At 33.3% G+C, this 21,992-nt stretch overlaps 1 protein-coding gene across 1 annotated transcript; it reads right to left on the reverse strand.

Annotated features, from left to right (window-relative positions):
- Positions 1-15: 15 nt before the first annotated feature.
- Positions 16-15,560, reverse strand: LOC117112214 (receptor-type tyrosine-protein phosphatase F-like). Its single transcript, XM_033255288.1, has 12 exons — positions 15,016-15,560; positions 7,314-7,552; positions 6,426-6,551; positions 5,677-5,848; positions 5,158-5,394; positions 4,260-4,550; positions 3,676-3,867; positions 3,225-3,317; positions 1,916-2,209; positions 1,173-1,767; positions 725-1,050; positions 16-407 (listed from the first exon to the last, which is right to left on the reverse strand). Exons 1-12 carry the CDS (start codon positions 15,230-15,232, stop codon positions 16-18), a joined length of 3,174 nt encoding a protein of 1,057 aa, XP_033111179.1. The 5' UTR covers positions 15,233-15,560.
- Between the last annotated feature and the right edge of the window lie 6,432 nt (positions 15,561-21,992).

A 21,992-nucleotide genomic window follows, 5' to 3' on the forward strand; every position in this document is an offset into this window, starting at 1 on the left:
TATTAGGTTTTTCTATCACAGAATCTCGTGTAGTAATCGGCTCTGGTTGAGGTTCCTGTTCATCGCCTGGCGTAATCGGGCTCGTCTCATCTTAAACGCATAAGATTTCAACCTACCTTCCGCGGTAGTCTTCACAGGTAATGATGAGTACGGTCCCTTACCCTTAGATGTAACTGCTCGCACTCTAAATACATACTCAGTGTTCGCCTCCAAGTTCTCATAAACGAGCTCAGTGACGTTAGTCTCAAATTTGTATATCTCCGATGGCAGGCTCAGTTTGTAAATGTATACGACATAGTTTACAAGGGGTCCATCGCTAGGATGAAGTAATGGTGGAAACCACTTAATGGTAACGGCATTGCTGGAGACAATTGGAGCTTGGAGGTCGGTCACAATTCCCGTCAGACCTAAAAATATACAAAGATTATATCAGTTATACTCACTAACCCATAACTTGTAACGGCTCTAGCCTTGTGTTGGGTGATTCTTATAAAAATAAATGAGACATTTTATGTGATTCATTTTTTATGTGATGTTCTATGGAATTACTAGCAGGCCATAACAATGGCATGGTCGCAGACACAAGGCGGCACATTAGACAAAACAGATTTGTAAAATGCAATGATAGGATTAAATTGAAGAAATGCTTGAAGTGGACTAATATATAGGCCTACTATCACGTTTTAGTCCTATGTTTTGGGATTAAAATAACACATTAATTTACCGGATCTGACGTTGAGTACAGCAGATGTTTCAATTTTACCAAATTCATTCTCTCCACGGCAAGTATATACGCCCTGGTCGATGAGGGTCAAATCACGGATTGTAAGGCGCATTCCTCGGTGAGGAATCATCTTTTCCCTAATATTCTTAAACGTTTGCACATCGATGATCTCATTATCAAGGTACCAGCTGTAGTTGACAGTCGGGCTCCCTTTTATTCGACAAAGAAATACTGCACGGCCACCAACTGGTTGTGTCAAATCTGCAAGCTTTTTTTCAAGGGTGATGAATGATCCTCCATTTTCTCCATGGTTGGACTCCGTTTCACTGGAAGAGAATTTCATGGTAAATATATTATAACCATTTCTAATAAAAAAAAAGAAAAGAAAATGTATATAACTTTGAAATAGAAGTTAACCTACAGGCACTACGTATGTTGCTATACTTACCCTTGGTCGTTGACAGGATATGCGATGATTCTTGATAAACTGTTATTAGTGTACGAAGATCCGTCATATTCCCCGACATCTCCTCTAACTATTTTATTTCCTGATCGTTGAGTATCAGTTTTAACATCTGATATGTCATTACGTGTAATATCTCCATCCGAGTTATTTCCACGTGCTACCGATACTGGAGACACTGTCGGGTTGTCTGTTTGAGCTTCCACTTTAGTATTCAATTCACTTTCCGAAGGGGTCGTGTTTGAAACAGCTTTTTCTTTACTTGGTGTAGGTGATCCCAGTTCTAAACTGGAGTGTACATCATCCATAATAGTAACGCCCTTAACAGGTATAACTGTTGCTTTCAGTTCCGTGTCAATTTTGTCTATTTTTGGTTTATCAGTCGTTACATTCAATTGGCCATTTTGTGTCTGCTCATTTGGGTCAATATTGAGAGATTTTTGTTCATTTTGTTGATCTACCGACTTTACTTCTGAAGGACCATGTAAAGCTGAATCTATACCCACGTTCGGCTCATCGGTGTCTATATGTGGCTGGATAGTAGTCTGTGTTTGGGTAGGACTAACATTGCTAGGAATCGCTGAAATTTAAACATTAAAAAACAATGGATGGTTGTAAATATATAAACATGCATTTTTTGAAACACTATTTTTATGAACTTCAATTTTAACTCATAATGAATACAGACAGTAGTAATTATTAGAGCCTACTTTGATTACTGAACATACCCAGAAACTGTGTTTTGAAAACGACAGCTTGACTGTACGGTCCTTGGCCGATTATGGTCTGGGCCGCAATCTGGAAGCCATATTCTGTGTTTGGACGCAGTTTTTTGAATACAACATGGTTCTTGCTTGTGTTGAACCTATAGCGCTTCCATGGATCAGACATCCGATAATGTATCGTTGTGTATCCAATAATATTTCCACCACGGCTCTCTGCCATGGGTGGTTGCCAGGCAATTTCGATCAGGGATTCCGTGGTCTGAATGAGACGAATGTTCGTTGGTGGTGCACGTGGTTCTAGAAAATACAATGATTATTTTAATCAAAATATGAATCCAGGATTTCAAGGAGGAGGGTTCAGAAAGTTCCCAAAAACCCCAAAAAGAAAGGGAGGGGGTGTCCAGGGTCCTCCCCTCGGGAACATTTTGATTCTTCGATGGCCAAAAAATGAGCTTTCCCGACTTCTGAGGTGTCTTTTAATGACTTTTTAAGTTCTTCAAAATTCAAGGTTTTTCCTCTCTTGAAAAAGGTCAGGTAATTTTATCTCATTCTTAGGCCCATACATAGAGAAAAAAAGACATATGCAATATATTATTTAATACTTTCACAGTTTTTAATCCCTAAAATTTGACAGTTTAGTCAGGCATACATAATTTGTACTTTCGGCAGTCGAGATTTTATTTTTCCAAGACGACCCTGCTGGAAATTCCCTGACAGGGGGTCCAAGCGGGGGTACAGAGGTTCCCGACGGGAGGGGGGTTCTTTCCCCCGCAGGACCCCCGCTAGTGCCGCCCCTGACATTATTACGACATTGAACCAAAAACAGTGTTTGTTAAATTTTTTTAATTGAAAGCTAGTTGGGCTAAGCCTATAGTTTTTTTGATCTGCATGCCAACCTATGCCTAGGTAGATTAGCATGCCTTTTGTAAGCCAGAGCTCATTAGTATTTTGTTACGTTTCTTCACAGAGGGGGGGGGGGTCGTCCGAACCCCTTGAACCCCCCATGGATCAGCGACTGAGTGTCGCTGCAGTATTTTTAGAGCAATCACTGTACTGCATAGCAGTCCACAACGCAATCGGGAAGGCTCCCTGATTCGACCGACCAATCAGCATCACCGAAAGCTCTCGGGAACAGCGTGTAGCGATTCTATGGAAATGCATCGTAGATATCTATATACGAATATCAACACAAACATGTTTCAACATTAAAACATAATGCATGATTACAAATTTAAATAGTGAGTAGTTTTACTAATTTGGAATGCAGCTTTTAAAATATTCTTCTCGGGTAGACGTTAAGCTTCATACATACTGTCTGTTGGGGTGACCACGGTGACCGAGATTGCTTCGCCCACGCCGGCTTCGTTTATGGCAGCCACAGTAAATACATAAGTCAGTCCTTTTGCTAAAGTAAAATGAGAAATTCAGTTATATTGTATACGGTGATGTGGTACATAAATTACGTAAAAATCTACTCTTTACTATGGATCTTCAGTTTAATGCCGATAATTTTATATATGATTTTAAAAAGAAAGGTATTTATTAAAATAACCAGATTCAGATCTTGGATACATTTCTTATTATGTACCAGTGCTGATAAAAATGTTAAGAAAACACAAAACCAACGAATATTAACTGGAAAATCATGGGATTTACGCTTGATGTTTTGATACATATATACACATATAATGTCCTATTTATATAGGCCTAAGGCCATATATATAATAATCATAAGAAGCAAAGTAAAAAAATTGTTGGCTAACCTAATTGTTTCACTCTGTAAGACGTTACATTTGACGGTAGCTGGAAATCTATTGCTGCATCTGCCTCCGCTCCAAAAGAGAACTGGTATCCAATTAAAGATTTTGTAAATATGTGTTTCGGCTCGTACCAAATAGCTTCGTAATCACAGTTCTCAAATTCGAATACAATAAAACTTGACGGCTGAGTCGGAACTGTTGAGGGTAAACAAAATGCAATGCATAATTTACATGATTGAAAAGTATGTGAATTAGTTTAAAGGCAGCACTACAATTAGTGTTATGACAATTTGCGGTTACTATTTACTGGTGATCGTGCTACTGCTGCCTCTGGTTATGTAACTATCTAAATAACTACCTAATAAACTACTACTAAAATGAAATATATGCTTGTATTACTAATACTGTACTACTTTAAATACTGTAGTTGAAGAAATGGTCGTTTCCCAATCAGGTAAATAGAGGATTTTTATGACCAATTTATATTTTAATTCCACATTATCTGGAAAATTAGATCTATCGGTAGAATACATTTTGCGTAATGATACTAATACTGCTAGTAATATAATTACGAAATGTTTATATACCTGGTCTCCATTGAGAGTAAGCTACTTTGGATGATCTCTGGAATGGTTGGTTCTTAGTAACCCCACGTATTCTGATGTAGAAATGATCCTCCGGTGGCTGCATTTGTAGAACGTAATGAGCATTATCTGCGCCCTCTTGTGTTACGAAGTTTGATGAGCCCATAGAAAAGCTATATTTTGGTAACACTTCGCCAACCAGCGAAACAAATTCCACTTCTTGAATCATTTCGTGAGCATACCATTCATTGGTTTCGGTGTTTTCAATTTGCATGAGCATAAAGTTGTATGATCCTGAAAATGATCATAGACGGTACCGTAATTAAGATTAAGCCTACTATTGCTAATGGTATGAAGGAGGCGATGAACATTAACTAAGCGTTGATTTTGCTTTTATATTGTCATGAATGATTATTACCTCTGTTGCAGAGGTTATGTATTCACCTCCATTTCGATTTTATGTTAATATGTTTATGACACATCTAATTAATGGATTGTCAAAAAATTTAGCCATACATTATAGATCTAAGAAGAGCTGATTAAATTTTAAAGTGGAAAGCTCAAAGCTCAAGAATGAGAAAACAAAATCACATTAACAAAGTGATTAGGAGGAGGTATGCACTTTATCGAATCTTCACTCACAGAACTATACTTTTTATCATCATCTTTAGAATCACCATTATTATCATCATCATCATCATCGATATAATCACCATTATCATCATCATCATCATCATCATTATCACCATCATCAATCATTTATATAATATAATATTATATATTATATAATATATTATTATATATTATATATTATCTTCATTCTTTATTATATATATATATATATATATATATATATACATCTTCATTATTAAAGTAGAATCAACCAAATCTAGAGAATTACCTTGTACTGTGTATGGTCTTTCTGTTGCCTCCGTCATGTCGACTGTCTTCTCGTAGTAAAACCTATACCTTACATCTATTGGGCTTGGTGCAAAACCAATAACTTGAACCAGGCTATCACTTGAGGAAAACACACTTACTGCATATTCACCAGGAATAATATTTTCCAGGAAAATAATCTGTAACTTGTTGGAATCAACGATGTACTCAAAGTCCCTTTCCTCTTCCAGCTTCTCACCTTGGAAATAAAATATATAAATATATACAGAGTATATCTCGGTGCGACTAAGTTTCAACAATATTTGGTTATAGTATTGAAAAAGTGTTTCGACGCATCAAGACAATCATCACCATGAACTTAGTTTGCCAGATGCCGCGTTCTGTGATATGGCATGTATATAGAACATTAGTATATAACAGTGAACAAAATAGATTGTTAGCGGTAACAGTACACTGAACATAGTAATACAACTTAGATGTTGATTATTAGTAAGTAGGCCTACTTATACAATTAATTTACCTTCAACATCTGCGATTGAAATTATTGGTTCGAGCCCAGTTAGGATCACTAAAAGCTGTTCCACTGAATCGTCAACGATCAACGCATAAGAACTAACGCCTGGCGAGGACAACGTTGGGGATATAAGACTTGCATCTTCACCATACTCAAATGTTTGGATAAATCGGATGACCTTCAAAAAAAGTTATGCAAATCACAGTTTTGAATAATAATACAGTGCATGCTCGAATAGGAATAGCATAGCTCTTCAAAATAAGGGCTTCGTTGAAGGGCTATGCTTGATACGAAAAATAACATGTATTTCATTTGAGCAATATAATTATCTATGTATATATAAGTCTATATATGTAATAAATCTTACTTACATATTTACATATGTCACAGGCCTATGTGTTGAAAGAATTCGCCTTATATCGTCTCTAGTATTCGTGTTTTGTTATTTTTAATTTAAAACAACTTGGCATCGGGTTTTTTATACAACACACACATACACACACGCTTATATAAATTGTCAAAAAAGTCCAAATTAACTATGAAAATTACTGTGTATTGAGAAATAGGAAAACGGTGATACAATTTTGACGTCACAATTAAGAAAAGAAACAATAAACTATGTCATTAAACGAATTTTATAAATTACAAACATTTATTGTAAGCCTACTATAAATTATCATTATCAGTAAAATCAATATCAGTAAAATGAATAATTATCGTTACAAAAAATAATAAGGTCAACCACATATGCCTACCTGGCTAATATTTAGGGTGTCCAATGAAAATATTACGCCCGAACTAACTTCCGTAATTTGTTCCATCAGCCGAAGTCCATCGTCAATATCATCCTCCGTACACTCATCAGATACAAGAAAGATGACCTAGATTAAAATGAAAAGTTAAGAAACATAATAAAAGAGAATGTTTTGTTTGCATCAAATTCATATATCTAAACTTGACAAATAACATACATGCCATAATTATTCAAATCAATTCAATATCTTTATTTCGTAAACAAGTAAATAGTCATATAAAACACAAACGAAATATCAGAAATATAATAAAATAATTAGGTATAAAAACAGACGAAGAGCCAGAGGAAATGAAGCTCATGGAACACATCGTCTGTCCTAACTAACACATAAAACCTATGAATATATTTCTAGTTTGAATTCATTGCTGAATAATGGAATGTTATTCATTATACTTATATTAACCATTTGTTGAGTTGTGAAGTCGTTGCCTAAAAGTCATGGACATATTTTCTGATGTACATCATAAAGGATAATAAACCATTACCAATAAACTTAGCTGACGCACTATCATCGTTAGAATTATTTAACACGATGAAAATTCATTAAATTAGAGTTGGCAATTATGTTAAACAAAAATTTATACCCTTAAGCTCACTATGCAACAAAAACAAAGTTTATAAAAATATATATTTTATATAAAATTGTCTAAAAACATTTTTTTTTAGACAATTGATGTTTCAAAATGATTTTGGAGAATATCCTGTGGTTTTTTTTTTTTTTTCTTGTTGTCTGTGTGTTCATACCGTATTGTTTTTCGGTCGGTCTGGTGGGTTAATCTATAGATAAATCAATCGAGTATATGTATGATAGGAGAGTTTTTAAACTTACCCTGAGTTGCTTTTTCTGGACGAGATCTAAAATTTCCGGAATGAAAGTTCCGTCTGGTTTAGCAGATGTACCACTAAGAACAACTACAAGTGAATTTGATGCCGAACTATTGAGGCCGCTATACAATGCCAAACTGTTTAGACCATGTGCTGAGCAATTTTGACTGTCTTCGACAAGCAATGACACGATTGATTCTTGCATTTCGGCTAAGCTGTTTGATATGATAGGAATTGGAACATCTGTAACACAAATGGAATGTAAGTTAGTGGATTTGATTGGATATAATGTTATTTATAGAGGGTGACCATTCAAGTTTATCTTATCAAAAGTCAGCTGAAAATAAGTCGTACTGGTATTCTTGATGATAAATAACATATATGTGGAGAAATTAGTGATACGAATTTCTGATTTGGGGACAGGTCAACTTCTTTATATTTTCTCTGCAACAGATGGTCTTTCGTGTTGAACCGTTAAAAAATGAGGCCTCTCAGTTAACCGATCAGGTATGAGCATTGGTGAAAAGTTATTTATAATGAACACATAAGTAGGTCAAAATGAAGAAGGTAAATTATTTCGACATATCACTTTTCAAAAGGTCCATACAACTGTTTATTCAAAAGGCTCCATAAGAATCCGATAACTATATTATACCCATTACTCAGCCGGAAATTGTATGTTATCCCATAATTAAAAGATTTTGGTATTATTGACATTTAAACTTGTAAAAATATCGAAAACAATGCGATATTAGATCTATTTTATTAAAATAGTAATTGAATTTTATACAAGGACAACCGATGGTTTGAGGTGAAGCTTTTTAATGGATTGTGACAAGTTATTGAAACAATACATTTTTTTGCAGATTTACTGTTATCAATTTCAATCACAAAGGCAACTGTGTAATCATATCTATTGATTTTTATCAACAATAAGACTGGGAATTTTTATAAGTGCCGTTGAACTTTGAAAGGGATCCTGAGAAAACTTTTCTTTATTTTCACAAGTGAGATTTGTAGCAAAATATGCAATCGTTATGACACCAAATCACATTTGCTTCCCACTCACATGCAGATATATTGTTCCTTTCGGCGCCAATTTTTGATAACAACTCCAGAAAGTGCCAATCACGCCTACCTCTGCTGTTGTTATTCGACAGATCACCTTTATTGGTAAATCATCCAGAGGGAGGCACAAGGTAATTTCGATAGAATCCCAGCATGACTGACTAATTCTGACACAGCAAGACAATTGTTACTTTTTGAGTAAAACTTTAAATATCTTTCCATGAAATGGTAAATAATGATGTAACTCCAACCTAATCTGATTAATTAAGTAAAAGTCTTTTTGTTATTCTAAGATTTCAAATGCTGTTAAAAAGTAATATTTTGTTAAACGATGTTATAAGTTTCAATTACAGATTTATTAGCCGGTGGTGGTAGATAGAAGTGTTCCTATGGAGCTTTAATATAGATCTATTTTCCTTCTAAATATAAACAAACAACAACTTCGCAAGAAATATGCGTAGATAAAAACAAATGTTATGTATCGAAACGGTATTTTAAAAATTTACCGAAAAAGTCAATAGAGTTTAGAATTTCTATTTTATACAATCAATACTAATAAAATAAACAAACAATATTTCATTTAAAGTTGTGTATACATTGTCTTTTTAAAATACACTAGTTTTCTGAATTAAGGCAACAACTTAGGTATTATTTTTTATCGGAGTCTACTAACCAGTTAATCATCATCAACATGATCGATCGATCATGTATTGAAGTTTAAGTCATGACGATGAGGCTAATTTTATATAGTATTCCATTAATTTCACTATTACAAATTGCTGACTTATTTATAAAAACTAATAATGTGTTATGCTCCAAAAACATTATAATAAAATACTTCCATATATTTTCGTAAACACATATGAACTATTTAAAGAATGTTTTCATCTAAAGGATAATGTAACATAATATTACAGGTGCAGCACGGTTAACGAAAAATATAGTGGATAAAAGAATTCCTGTAATTAACTTTGAAATTTAAGAATATTTTCAAATATTGTAACCGGTTTTTAGGTAATACTATCCTTAGAAAACACACATGGACATACTATATTTATACCAATTTACTTTGATAAAACGAAAGTAATTGTAACAAACTAGACCAGGAATATATCCTAGTAACCCGATATAATAGACTACATTATTAATAAATTATAGGTTTAGACATTTGCTCGAGATTAAATTGTTCGAGAAACTCACGGTAGATATTCAGGAACAGTAACCACTGAATCTCTTTATTTGGGTAGTCAGGCTTTAATTTTTGGTCTCTCCCAGATTCATAGCTTTATTAGTTGGAATGCTTGCCAGAAGCAGAAAACGTGCTGTTTCTTCGTGAACTAGGTTTAATATTCCAACCAACCAATAAATGTCTACAATACCTCGTTTAAACTTTTAATAGATCACCTGCACTTTCATAACTAGTTTACCTTCAAATGATATTAATCAATAAAACAATTATATTATTTGTACAATCTATATGCCGTGTCATTTCGAAATTCTAAATCAATTCCCAGTTCTTTATTACCATTTTGCCTTCTTGTGTGTGTGTGTTTTTTTTTCTTAAGAAAGTGATCCTCTTGCATGACACCAAGGTGTCTCTTATGTTCATGACCATCTTTTAAAGGTCAAAGTTGACATACCACGAACATAGTTTACAAGCTTACTGTATTAAATGTCGATGTGTGAGAACAAAGATTGGAACGGATGATGATCAAGTATTCGATACTTTCGTGAATGAAAAGAACGAAGTTCAAATAAAATTCAGCAAAGACAAACTTGGAATTATACAAAAACTCATTAACTCCTAAGATAAAACGTTCGCACAAGTGAGTAATGAGATGCATATGTATTGTAAAAACGTATTTTATCATACTTTCGGATTAACCCATTCTAGTAGGCCTATGTGTCAGTAAACATTACGCTAATTGTTTTAAATAGTGACAGATATCGGCTATTCCACAGTCAGGTGCTGATGTTGCAATATTTACTCGTGGTCTTGATTACCGCAAATATGTAACGTTACTTCATAATTCGGGTTCGATTTAACTAATTTTGACAAAACCATGCTGCCAAGCTTTGATTCTCACGAAGACACCTACACGTGAGTGCCTTTGTTAAATAATTTATGACTATAATCCTGTGATTACGATGTCAAACAAGACCGCCGGTACAATGAATATGAAAGTTTATTCTGTTAAAACTTTTTAAAATGTGCCTGACTCTTTGAATCCTTTTCCATTCGCATAAGTTATTATGATTTAGTATTTTATTTATTTATTTATCATTAAATTATTCTTTTCATCAATACAATAGCAACCAGATGGGATGAATTGGTGTACGATTTACAATAAAAACTATCAATATAAATATAAAAACATCATAATTATTTAAAAATATACAAGAAAAAGAAAAACGAATCAGACATCAATAAATCAAAATAGAATAACCAAATAACAATATAAAAGATCTAGCCAACACTTTTATGTTATAATAACGTTTTTAATAGGAGTTTGTTGGCTAGCTTTTTTGTAAAATAAGTACGTATATAGAAAGTAACTTCTCACTAAGTAATGTTGCAAGCGTTGCTAAAACGTTGTGTTACATAAACTAACCACAACGTTCACGAAAGTTAAAATTAAAAAAAAAAAAACGGTTTGTGTTGGTTAGGGAGTAAAAACATGTTCCGTTCTTGCTTGTTGAGGGAGATGTTTCCTTTTACCTTTAAATATTGCTTTTGCAGATATACGCCTACAATTCATGATGAAATCAATAGGTCTATAACAAGCTTACAATTTACTAAAATACTTGCTTAAAATAACCCATCGGGGTTATAGAGAGTTAGCAGCACAAAACATCTTTAGGAAAATAGTTACCACGGGCGAGACCACTTTGAATACAAAGAATAACAGAGCACTCAGCGGGGAGTTTGACGAAAGTTAGTTGCTTTGCTCGTGGCAGAAACGGAGATGTGACTACCACCCAGTAGTCCAACAATGGTCTAATTATCACCATAATTGATATCTTTTAAGGACCACTTTGATAACGATATTGACATGAAATAATGAACGTAGGGCACATCACGACCAGAACAGAAAGTAAAGAAATCTTAAATAGGCCTATATGTCACTGAATATAATTTAACTTATTACTAAGGAATTTATTGTCCAAAAACGTTGTTTCGCTTTAGCACTACTATTAATGATATTATCTGTGGTAATCCATTTAAGTAGTTTAGTAGTAAGGGGTCTTTATTGTTGAAAACTTATTTGTTTAATCTTGGTATCACTGAGAATAATTTGATCATTTTATGCAATATCTTAAAATGTTTTTTTTTTTTTTTAACTTTTAATTTATTAACGGTGACGTATGTGGAAAAGAAATAACTTAGCTAGAAAATTTATTTAAAATATTTGTCTTATTTTAAATTGAGATTTGAAATATGTGAAAATTGAAATGTTGGCTTAGCCCTTGGGAATTGCGTTAGCCACAAGTGCAAAGCCAGAATGCACATGTAAGGAATACGTTGTTTCCTATCCATACTAAATTAATTATAAACCGATGCTACCTGGGTTTCAACCAAAGTCTTCATTGCAAGAAACAGAAAAACTAATTCTCGGCCAAACCTGCGCAATAAATGTTTATATAAATTATTTCAACATAGTTTTTGAATAATTAAAACTTTCACAGTAGGCATCCATATTGATTTTGATGCCTGAAGGCCTTAGCTATATCCTGGAATACGAATTTTATCTCTGTTAGGCTTAATCATAATAACGTTATAAATGACGATGAATAATGGTATAAAATTAAATATTTAAGTAATAAAATATAATTTTTAACATGTCTATCATATCTAATAATAGTAAAATTAAAATAATAATGATGACGACGAGGATGACAACGACGGCGTTGACGAAGATGATGATGATGATACTAATTTAATAATAATGATAATAGTTCTATACTAATAGTTCAGCTTATTCGGCAACAATTATGATAATAATGATATTAATATCAGATCAGACCTAATAATATAAATAGTGGTAATAATAATAATAATTATTATTATTATTAATAAAATGAACAAATAAATACATATATAAAATGTCTGATTTTAATTATTGTGTTGGTCATGTAGGTCAAACTCAATTTTGATGGTTGTGATATTCAACCATGGGAGACACAACACCCAACTGTGATGGCAGCCAACAAACTACAAACAGCCCGTCCCGGTAGATTAATTCCATTTTCTCTCTGAATTATTTCATTAGAAGCAATCCTACAACTTTATTAATTTTTTTATTGAATGGTGATGTGCATTGCATTCCAATAAATATCCTACTGTAATCGTTAACAGATTTAATGTTATTTCGATTTGTCTTTGGGTCAAAAAAATATCATAGGAGTGATACTTTGCCCTACCGGACGTTTTATCGTACTGGATACAAAGTACGTTCCCATAATAAACTTGCGAAATAAATCGCAAGGGATTCGGGTGGGAATCGAACCGACGATTTCAAGATAACTGGCATGGTGTCATACTACAAGACCACCTTCTTCCAACTTGGTTTAGGAAAATCATTAAGCTTATTCGTTACATGGAATATTCATTAATAAAAATATCTCATGTGGATGGACTCGCTGAGGGTCATCCATTTTGATCATATTCACGAGAGTGCAAATATCTAGTAGAAGGATACAGAGTGTATGTATTTTTTTACGGAAATGAAAACAAAAATATGATGTCAACTACAATCATCATTATTATATACAGTATGCGGAATGGCGGGGGAAAGTGAAAGTGAGTAATGAGTATATTTTGTACTCTCTTTAAAATTAATAACAAATTACAATGTTTCTATTTCAACTATAGATTATTTCAATTCATTTCAATGTTTTATTTAAAAATCAAAATCATCATACAGTAAAGTATATAAAAAGTCATAATTATACTGGATTACGGAAATAAGCGAAATAATAGGTCTTTGTGTTTAACAGTGGTACAATAATAACTAGCCTATGTATCACTGAAATATAAAAAAAAGTAAAGCAAAGTAGAAAAGCGAAAGAAGTGTCTTTAAACATGCTCTCCTTAAAAAAGGAAGTTGATTACAATATTAATAAGAATGATTTATATTTTGTTATTTTCATCATTTTTATTATAAAAAAATTCACAGACTACTATACACAATTGTATGCGCTTAATGAATATATATAACTGTTATTATAATAAAATATATATTCATTCACCGTAATTCAGTAGAATAATTGCAATAAAGATTCACAGGTGGACAATAGGCCTTCAATATTACAGTGGACAGCGGTAACCTGTTTCAAATTCACTCGTTTACTAGACTCACGCGGTGCAGCACATACGCACCGCTTAGGTGGAGGTTGCTCGCCGCAGGGCTATATTCGATGATCTTTGGCCACAGGTCTTCTGTTCGTGGCCCAGGTTAATTTACAGGATAAATAACCAACTCAACTTCATTGCAGATTTAACTTAAACATAAATTTCGTTTACTTCAACCATAGGCCTAATTATTATAATTTATCCTATGTTTTCATCGTTAAAATTATTATCTGTCTTTGTGAATCACAAGAAATAAGTATTATTCTCAGATCGTCTGACATATTTAGTGACATCCTACTCTGTCCCTCTATCAAAGCATTACAACGAATAGCATATTAACTATTCATGACTCAATTCTGTTTTTCTAATGTCTAGATCTTCCTCTTTTTATGCTTATGTTTTTATTCTATTTGTTTTGTTTGTCTATGAGAGCACATTGTTACATGTATACCTTTAAACTACAAAATGAAAAAAGAGGAAAAAGCCAAAATCATAAAATGCCTGTCATCAAAACAAGCATAGTTTGTTGAATATTTATTTTTTGCATTAGGCCTGTATCTTCATGATTAATCTTCTTACATGCATTAAATTATTTGCTAACAGTTATAGTAGCTTAATTTTTATAATACCTGTAATAATAATAATAAATAATAATAAATAATAATTTTATTAATAATAATAATAATAATAATTATTATTATTATTATTTTATTATTATAATTATTATTATTATTATTATTATTATTATTATTATTATTATTGTGGTTGTTGTTATTATTAATGAGAATTATGATGATAATGATGTTGAAGATGATAATGGTGATTATAAAATATTGATAATGCAAATGAGAATGGTAAAGAATATGGTGGTGGTGATAATGAGGATAAAAATGATGATGATGATGATGATGATAATGATGATGATGATGATTATTATGATGATGATGACAAAGACGATGACGATGTTTGATTGATAATGATAATGATGACAATGTAAGATTTTATAAAGCACCCTCTTATCTAAATCTAACCAAATTTCGTTTAGATAAATAACAATTTATACGTAATTGTGTATTATTTTTCATTTTATTGATTTATTAGATTTATAGATCTTCTATAATAATTAGTTCCACTTATATAATTGCTGCCATGAATGATACCCATTTTATCATTAAAATCGAAAAAAAAAATTGTAATATGACAAGATATAGAAATAGAATTGTGATGACGTCACACGTACTAAATTATTACGTAATACAAATTTACATAAATTGTATATACTTACCAGATTCTGAAAATGGTTGTAAAACATACTGCCCCGCATCATTTGAGCTTGAGGAAGAGAGGGCTTCAATGATTTTTGAAAGGTATGCTGCATACAATTCATCGTTAGTTTCTACAATGAAACTTTTTTTCAGTATGTCCGTAGCCAATGGTTCTAAGTTTACATGGCCCAGTTGAAGTAAAAAAAGTACCATGAAATATTCTGTTAACATCCACATTTTTCGAAATGTTATACGATACAAAAAGACGAAATTATCCCTCTGAAAGAACTTTCCAAGATTCACTAAGTTCCTTTCTACAGACCTAACTTACAAAAACGACAAATTCAACCATACCAGAGCCTTAGCAAAATAAATGAGCTCAAAGCATTGGTAGAATAAAATCTTTGATTTACGATGGATTAGGTATTCCACCAGTGAAAGATGTCCGCATTATTTTCAATCGCATTGGTCGAAAAGAGTTTGAAGATAACTGGTATTTTGAAAACTAGATTCTGACCTGTGGTCTCAATTCCTGGTGGAGGTTCTTGTTAGTGCCAAAGCACAGATAATGGAGCCCGCCCCCTACAGTGGTGAATTAATAATGCAGTAATGTATTTTGTATGCTGTTGTTATTGGCACTTGCCAGGCACAGAGTTCGAAACGCGAGACGATTAAATTATTTTTCAGCGCTCTCCTAGGGTTGACTCGTCCCCGTCTGTCAGTTCTCAAAGTTCTTGACATTCCAATGTCACAGTTGGGAACATTATTTTGAACTACTATCACTCGGTACACGGAAGAGTAGCCTAGTGAGGCCTAAATCTTCACTGACACAATTCGGATACAATAAAACACATCATAATGAATGAATTAGGACAAATTTAAGAGGCCAATAGGCTGAAGTCCATAATATAAATCTTTTCATTCTTAATCTTAAATTAAAAAAAAAAAAAACAAAGAAATATAGGCCAATAGAAATAATCATCGGTATGCTTAATTAAAATGATTAATAATAATAAGGAATGTATTCGTTTGGAACCCAGCTGTTTCAATATCGCGAATATTCTACTTTGATATTTGTAATTTATTATACTGCTATTTTTTGCACAATATTTCAATTATATCTCCCAACTATAATGGACTTTTTAAGATAAGCTAATCTGGCTTCTTTATGCTTAATGACATTCCGAAGTAGTCGTAGGATATGCCTACATCATCTACCAATGTTTTCCGCATTCTATAACATTTTATTCATTGGAAAACACAGGAATGTAGGCTATATAACGGCATATGATAAAACTTTTTAATTAAAAAAAAATTGATGTTCTTAAATAACCATAAATAATTTATCGTTGTGTTCACCAAATTAATTTATGTCAATGTGATTGAAGTTCATTACGCAATATACATTTATTAACCAGAATATCCACGGGAGTCTGTCAGTACCATCATTTGTCTTCGCAGTTGGCAAGCAACAGAACCCAGTCGGTTGGTCCTTGCGGTGTTGAATAAATACTTTAACTACGGGCTAATACAAGTTACAGTATGAACAAATTCGCATGAGCAGTGGTGGCGCCAGTGGGGGAGCCGAGGGGCCAGGTCCCCCTGTCAGGGAGGGATTCCCCCACACCCACCCGCCGGTGAGAAAAACCAAAATTCGTCGGCAAGAATGGAAGATAATTCTATAAAGTTAAATTTAAACATTGTCAATACTATAGCAGAGTTAATGAGTTTCATTTTAAGAAAATCGATTTTCTACATTGCCAAAGAGAAAGGGAACATAAAAAAGTCTTCGAAAATGTGTTCGGTTACACGAAAGTAGAATTGCTTGAAATATTGGGAAAAAACCCACCAAAATCGGAAGCTCTAGCTATAATAATGGCAGAAAAACACAATGGTAGGTTTCTGTTAAAAATGTTTAAAAAACGACTGTAGACTGTAAATTGTAAAATTGTAAAAAATAAAAACCGCGACCTATATTTATGAATTTGAACAATTACAAATATAGGGACCTCGAAAATAATGTGAAAAGGTTTACAGTATTTCAGCAAATGAAGCAGGAGGGTACCGTGCTCCCTACATATAATTCCATAGGCCTACTAAGAAAGAGCAGGAGTTCAGCGGGTTCCGGGTCCACACAGAGTGCCAAGATTTTCCCGACCGGTCCGATGTCTCCGACGAGGTGGGGGTGGGCAACTCCCCGACGGGAGCGTTAGTGGGCTTGGTCGGACGTGGTAGCCCAAAATCTATTAGGAGTGGCCCGGAAACTATGACAATTTAGTGGTTTTAAGTGCTTATTTAATAATAATAATAATAACAACAACTTTTCATTCTCCCCGAAATTCTGATTTTCTCCCCGTCGTGGTGGGAAGCTGTCACAGACGGTGATCCAGCTTCCCCCCACCCCACCATTTCTGGCGCCACCCGTGCAGAGCGCATCTAAATCCATTAAAAAAAATCAACAAGAACCAAGAATGTTCGCTTATTCATCTTTGTGCGATGTGTTTTGTCATCACACAACTTAAACATTGTTTACTTAGGGGCCTAATATAATTTTGCAGAGAGCCCCTCAATATCAGCCTAGCTGGAAGGTCAACACTCTATAAAGTTTAACAAATGAAATAATGAGCCTAGAAAGACCTAGTAGTTGGGAATTAACTGAACGGGTCACCCTCGTTAATGGCTTAAAATATACAAGATACGGTAATAACTGTAGGCGTTAGTCTGGGCCGCACTTTTATATAAACTGAAATTATGAAAGATAAAGCATATTAACAAGTAGACAAACAATACAAGATACAAAGTCGATTTATTTTCAATGTGCACAACTCGGTACACAATAAATTCCGGTTTATACTTTCTTTAAAATAAACATGACTTAATTTTAAAATTCACATACACCTTTTTTTTTTTTTTTTTTTAAGAACCAGTAAAAGCTGGCCCAGGCTCATATGAGTGTTCGCAAATTTCAGACTGAAAATGTTCTTATCTTATTATTACTTTACACACACTTTTCAAAGCTAGACAATTATTAGTGTACAACAGTATATCACTGTTCTGTATTGAAGAGATGTTTTCAGTAGTGGCGCCAGCAGGGGTAGGGGGGCTTAAGTCCCCAACCGGAGAGGTCAAACCCCCGCCGGACAGAGCTCGTCGGGCAGTCAGACCATAAAACATATAAAAATAGGCCCACACCAAGCCAACACATGTCTGTCACAGTCTGAGAGTGCCATTTTCGGCCATCCAGAGGTTGATATTCTTTAAAAAAATCTCAGTTGGAAGGGGGATCCTCCTCTCATCCCCTTCCCCCAGCTCGAGCCTACGAACTTTGTTTTTTTACCGGGGTCTTGCATTGACTCCCGGTAAAAAAATGACCAATTTTTCGAGCCCAATGTTTCAAAACTCGTTTCCCGGTTACGGTTCATTATTATGCAAATTCTCGCCTGGCTAAACCCGCAAGTTTGAACGCCTGGCAAAGTTAAGCCGGGCTTAACGTTGAGCCGGGCTTAACTCAAGCCTGGCTTATGTCCAAGTCTGAACATATTATTATATCACTCCTTTTTTTTTTTTTTTTTTTTTTTTTTTTTGTGAATCTTGCATTTTATTCGCTTCTCTTTTACTGGACCTTTCTATTAGTTGGTCTTTGGTACAATAGAATATTGCTTTTTTTTTTTTTAATTTATGAGGGAGGAAATGTTTTTCTTTGGCAAGAATATTGTAAATATTGTATAAGAATATTTTTAATTTTATTGTTTTTTCAAAGAAAATGTATTTCCAGTCACAAAATTGCATTGCTTTTTAAAGCTGTTACAATAGATAATGCGGGAAAATTTTATTTTTTTTAAATTCCCGCATCAATATTTCCCAAATTTTTGACGCGGGTGGGAGTGATAATCTAACATTTTTTTTCTATTTGCCTAAAGATACACATCAGATCAAGATGGCCGTCCACGGGGTTGTTCGTCTTGGCGCTGCAAATAATGTTGCAAATCCAGGTATATGCCCAATTATTTCTTATAATAGAGCAGATGTTGAATATGACCCAAAATTTTGCTGGTTATTTTTTATTGGTTTTTATTTTTTTTTTCTTTTTGTTTTTTTTTTTTATTTTTTAATAAATAGCTCATACATTTTACCTCAGCCTCAGTTTGTTCTTAGATCGTTCCTAATTTTTAAGCAATTTCAGCTTCAATGTTCTTATAAAATATATTCTTAATAAAAAGTATAATATAAAACAAGGCAATAAATATGGCAAGAAAAACAAGCGTATAACATTTGGAAAGGTTTGCTAAATGTTATATGCTTGTTTTTCTTAAATGGGACTGAATTACCAAACCTAATATTACATTTAGTCTCTGTAAATCCCATATATTCTTAATCAATAAAGAAATAATTTATTTTGATAAACGCATTATATGACTAGGGGCGGTTAGCAGGGGTGCCGCAAGCTATAGCATCGGCGCTGGTTCGAACGGCACGCTCGCCTGTGGTTCTGGTGGTAGAACTTCTCGGATAAGGACTATAAACCGTAGGCCCAGTGTATACAATGGCTCGTGTGCACTATAAAGAACCCAGTACATCCTCCGAAACGAGTAGGGGGTTACCCCAGTGTACAGGAACAAACAGTCCCTGTAGTGAACGACGAGAAAGTTGCTGGTACCGGGTAGAACAGACACGAAGGGATTCTTAGGGGCGAAGAAAGTCATTGATGGAGTTTCTATTCCACATATCAAGCGCACTGAGCATCTTATATTAGATGGATATATGCGCTATATAAAACTACACTATTATTATTGTTGCTGCTGCTGTTGTTGCTGTTGTTGTTGTTGTTGTTGTTATTATTATTATTATTATTATTATTATTATTATTATTATAATATTATTATTATTATGATTATTATTATTATTATTATTATTATTATTATTATTATTATTATTATTATTATTATTATATTATTATTATTATTATTATTATTGTGAAACAGGTATGTCAAGTGCAATGTCTCTCTTACAATTCAGAAATAATCTGTATTGAAAGTAGTGCATTTGATGTCTACTTGGAGCCTACATGGTGACTGGATGCCAGAGGCAACATTCTTCAATTTTCTAACGATACAGATTTTTAGTGGCCTAATTTGAAATCTGTCTGGGCTAACATTTTTGTTGACCTTTGACACTTTGCCAATGAAAATGTACTTATATGACTTAACATAACAATACGATTTGTAGATCAATGGTTTTACTGCGTAAACGCCAAGTGATGTAGAGGGCGCCATTTCATTTGTTATACCTCCATGATAGATTGCGTGGACAAAAACCGCTCATGTATACAGTACAAATATTTATTTATTTATTTATTTATTTATTTATTTGTTTGTTTGTTTGTTTGTTTGTTTGTCTGTCTGTCTGTCTGTCTGTCTGTCTGTCTGTCTGTCTGTCTGTCTGTCTGTCTGTCTGTCTGTCTGTCTGTCATTTATTTATTTATTTAGTCTGTCTGTCTGTCTGTCTGTCTGTCTGTCTGTCTGTCTGTCTGTCTGTCTGTCTGTCTGTCTGTCTGTCTGTCTGTCTGTCTGTCTGTCTGTCTGTCTGTCTGTCTGTCTGTCTGTCTGTCTGTCTGTCTGTCTGTCTGTCTGTCTGTCTGTCTGTCTGTCTGTCTGTCTGTCTGTCTGTCTGTCTGTCTGTCTGTCTGTCTGTCTGTCTGTCTGTCTGTCTGTCTGTCTGTCTGTCTGTCTGTCTGTCTGTCTGTCTGTCTGTCTGTCTGTCTGTCTGTCTGTCTGTCTGTCTGTCTGTCTGTCTGTCTGTCTGTCTGTCTGTCTGTCTGTCTGTCTGTCTGTCTGTCTGTCTGTCTGTCTGTCTGTCTGTCTGTCTGTCTGTCTGTCTGTCTGTCTGTCTGTCTGTCTGTCTGTCTGTCTGTCTGTCTGTCTGTCTGTCTGTCTGTCTGTCTGTCTGTCTGTCTGTCTGTCTGTCTGTCTTTTATTTATTTATTTATTTATTTATTTATTTATTTATTTATTTATTTATTTATTTATTTATTTATTTATTTATTTATTTATTTATTTATTTATTTATTTATTTATTTATTTATTTATTTATTTATTTATTTATTTATTTATTTATTTATTTATTTATTTATTTATTTATTTATTTATTTATTTATTTATTTATTTATTTATTTATTTATTTATTTATTTATTTATTTATTTATTTATTTATTTATTTATGTAACAAAGGAACAGAAAATATAAAGCAATTAACATAAAACACTACATACAGAAAAATAGAAAAACAAAGCAAAACAAAACAATAAAAAAAAAATCAACAAGCACATATCAAGGATAATACAATTTGACACCTAACCTTGTCTTACATATAAAGAAGAGACAAAAATATGTCATAAAATTATTATTTGCAAATCTAGTTACGATGATAGGTTGATTGACAGATTGATCAATTGTTTAACTGATTGATTAATAAAGATATTGATTGATATATAATTAGAGAAATCAAATAAACTAACTTTTCTCAATTTGATAAAGTAACTATTCACAACTTGATAAACCAACTATTCACGACTTGATAAGTAGGCCTACATCGACCGGGAGCTATCAAACTGGAAAACCTTCTCGGCACCACATTTACGTTTTCGTGTTTGCTGCCACCACTAGTCCAGAATCTCGTATAACAGCATAAAGTAAAACTCAATAAAACTACTGTTGTAAATATAGGAAAATACATAGTATATTGGTTATGAATAAATGAGTATTGTGTTGCATGAATGTATCTTAACTATGTTGTAATCGGTTGATTGTGTGGTTTAGGGTAATTTTATTGTTAATAATTCCTTTCCACTCATATCAGGGAAGATTAAATGTATAACGTCAAACATAGGGGCCTAATTTTTGTTGTGCTTCATCTTCAAGGAAATTTCAGTTTGTATATGATAAAATGGGTTTTATCATATTATTTTACAGAGTATGTTATTGTTAATATTTTATTGTTG

Source organism: Anneissia japonica, unplaced genomic scaffold, assembly GCF_011630105.1.
Source record: "Anneissia japonica isolate Jap-2015-1 unplaced genomic scaffold, ASM1163010v1 scaffold287992_len753583_cov170, whole genome shotgun sequence".
Lineage (NCBI taxonomy): Eukaryota > Metazoa > Echinodermata > Crinoidea > Comatulida > Comatulidae > Anneissia > Anneissia japonica.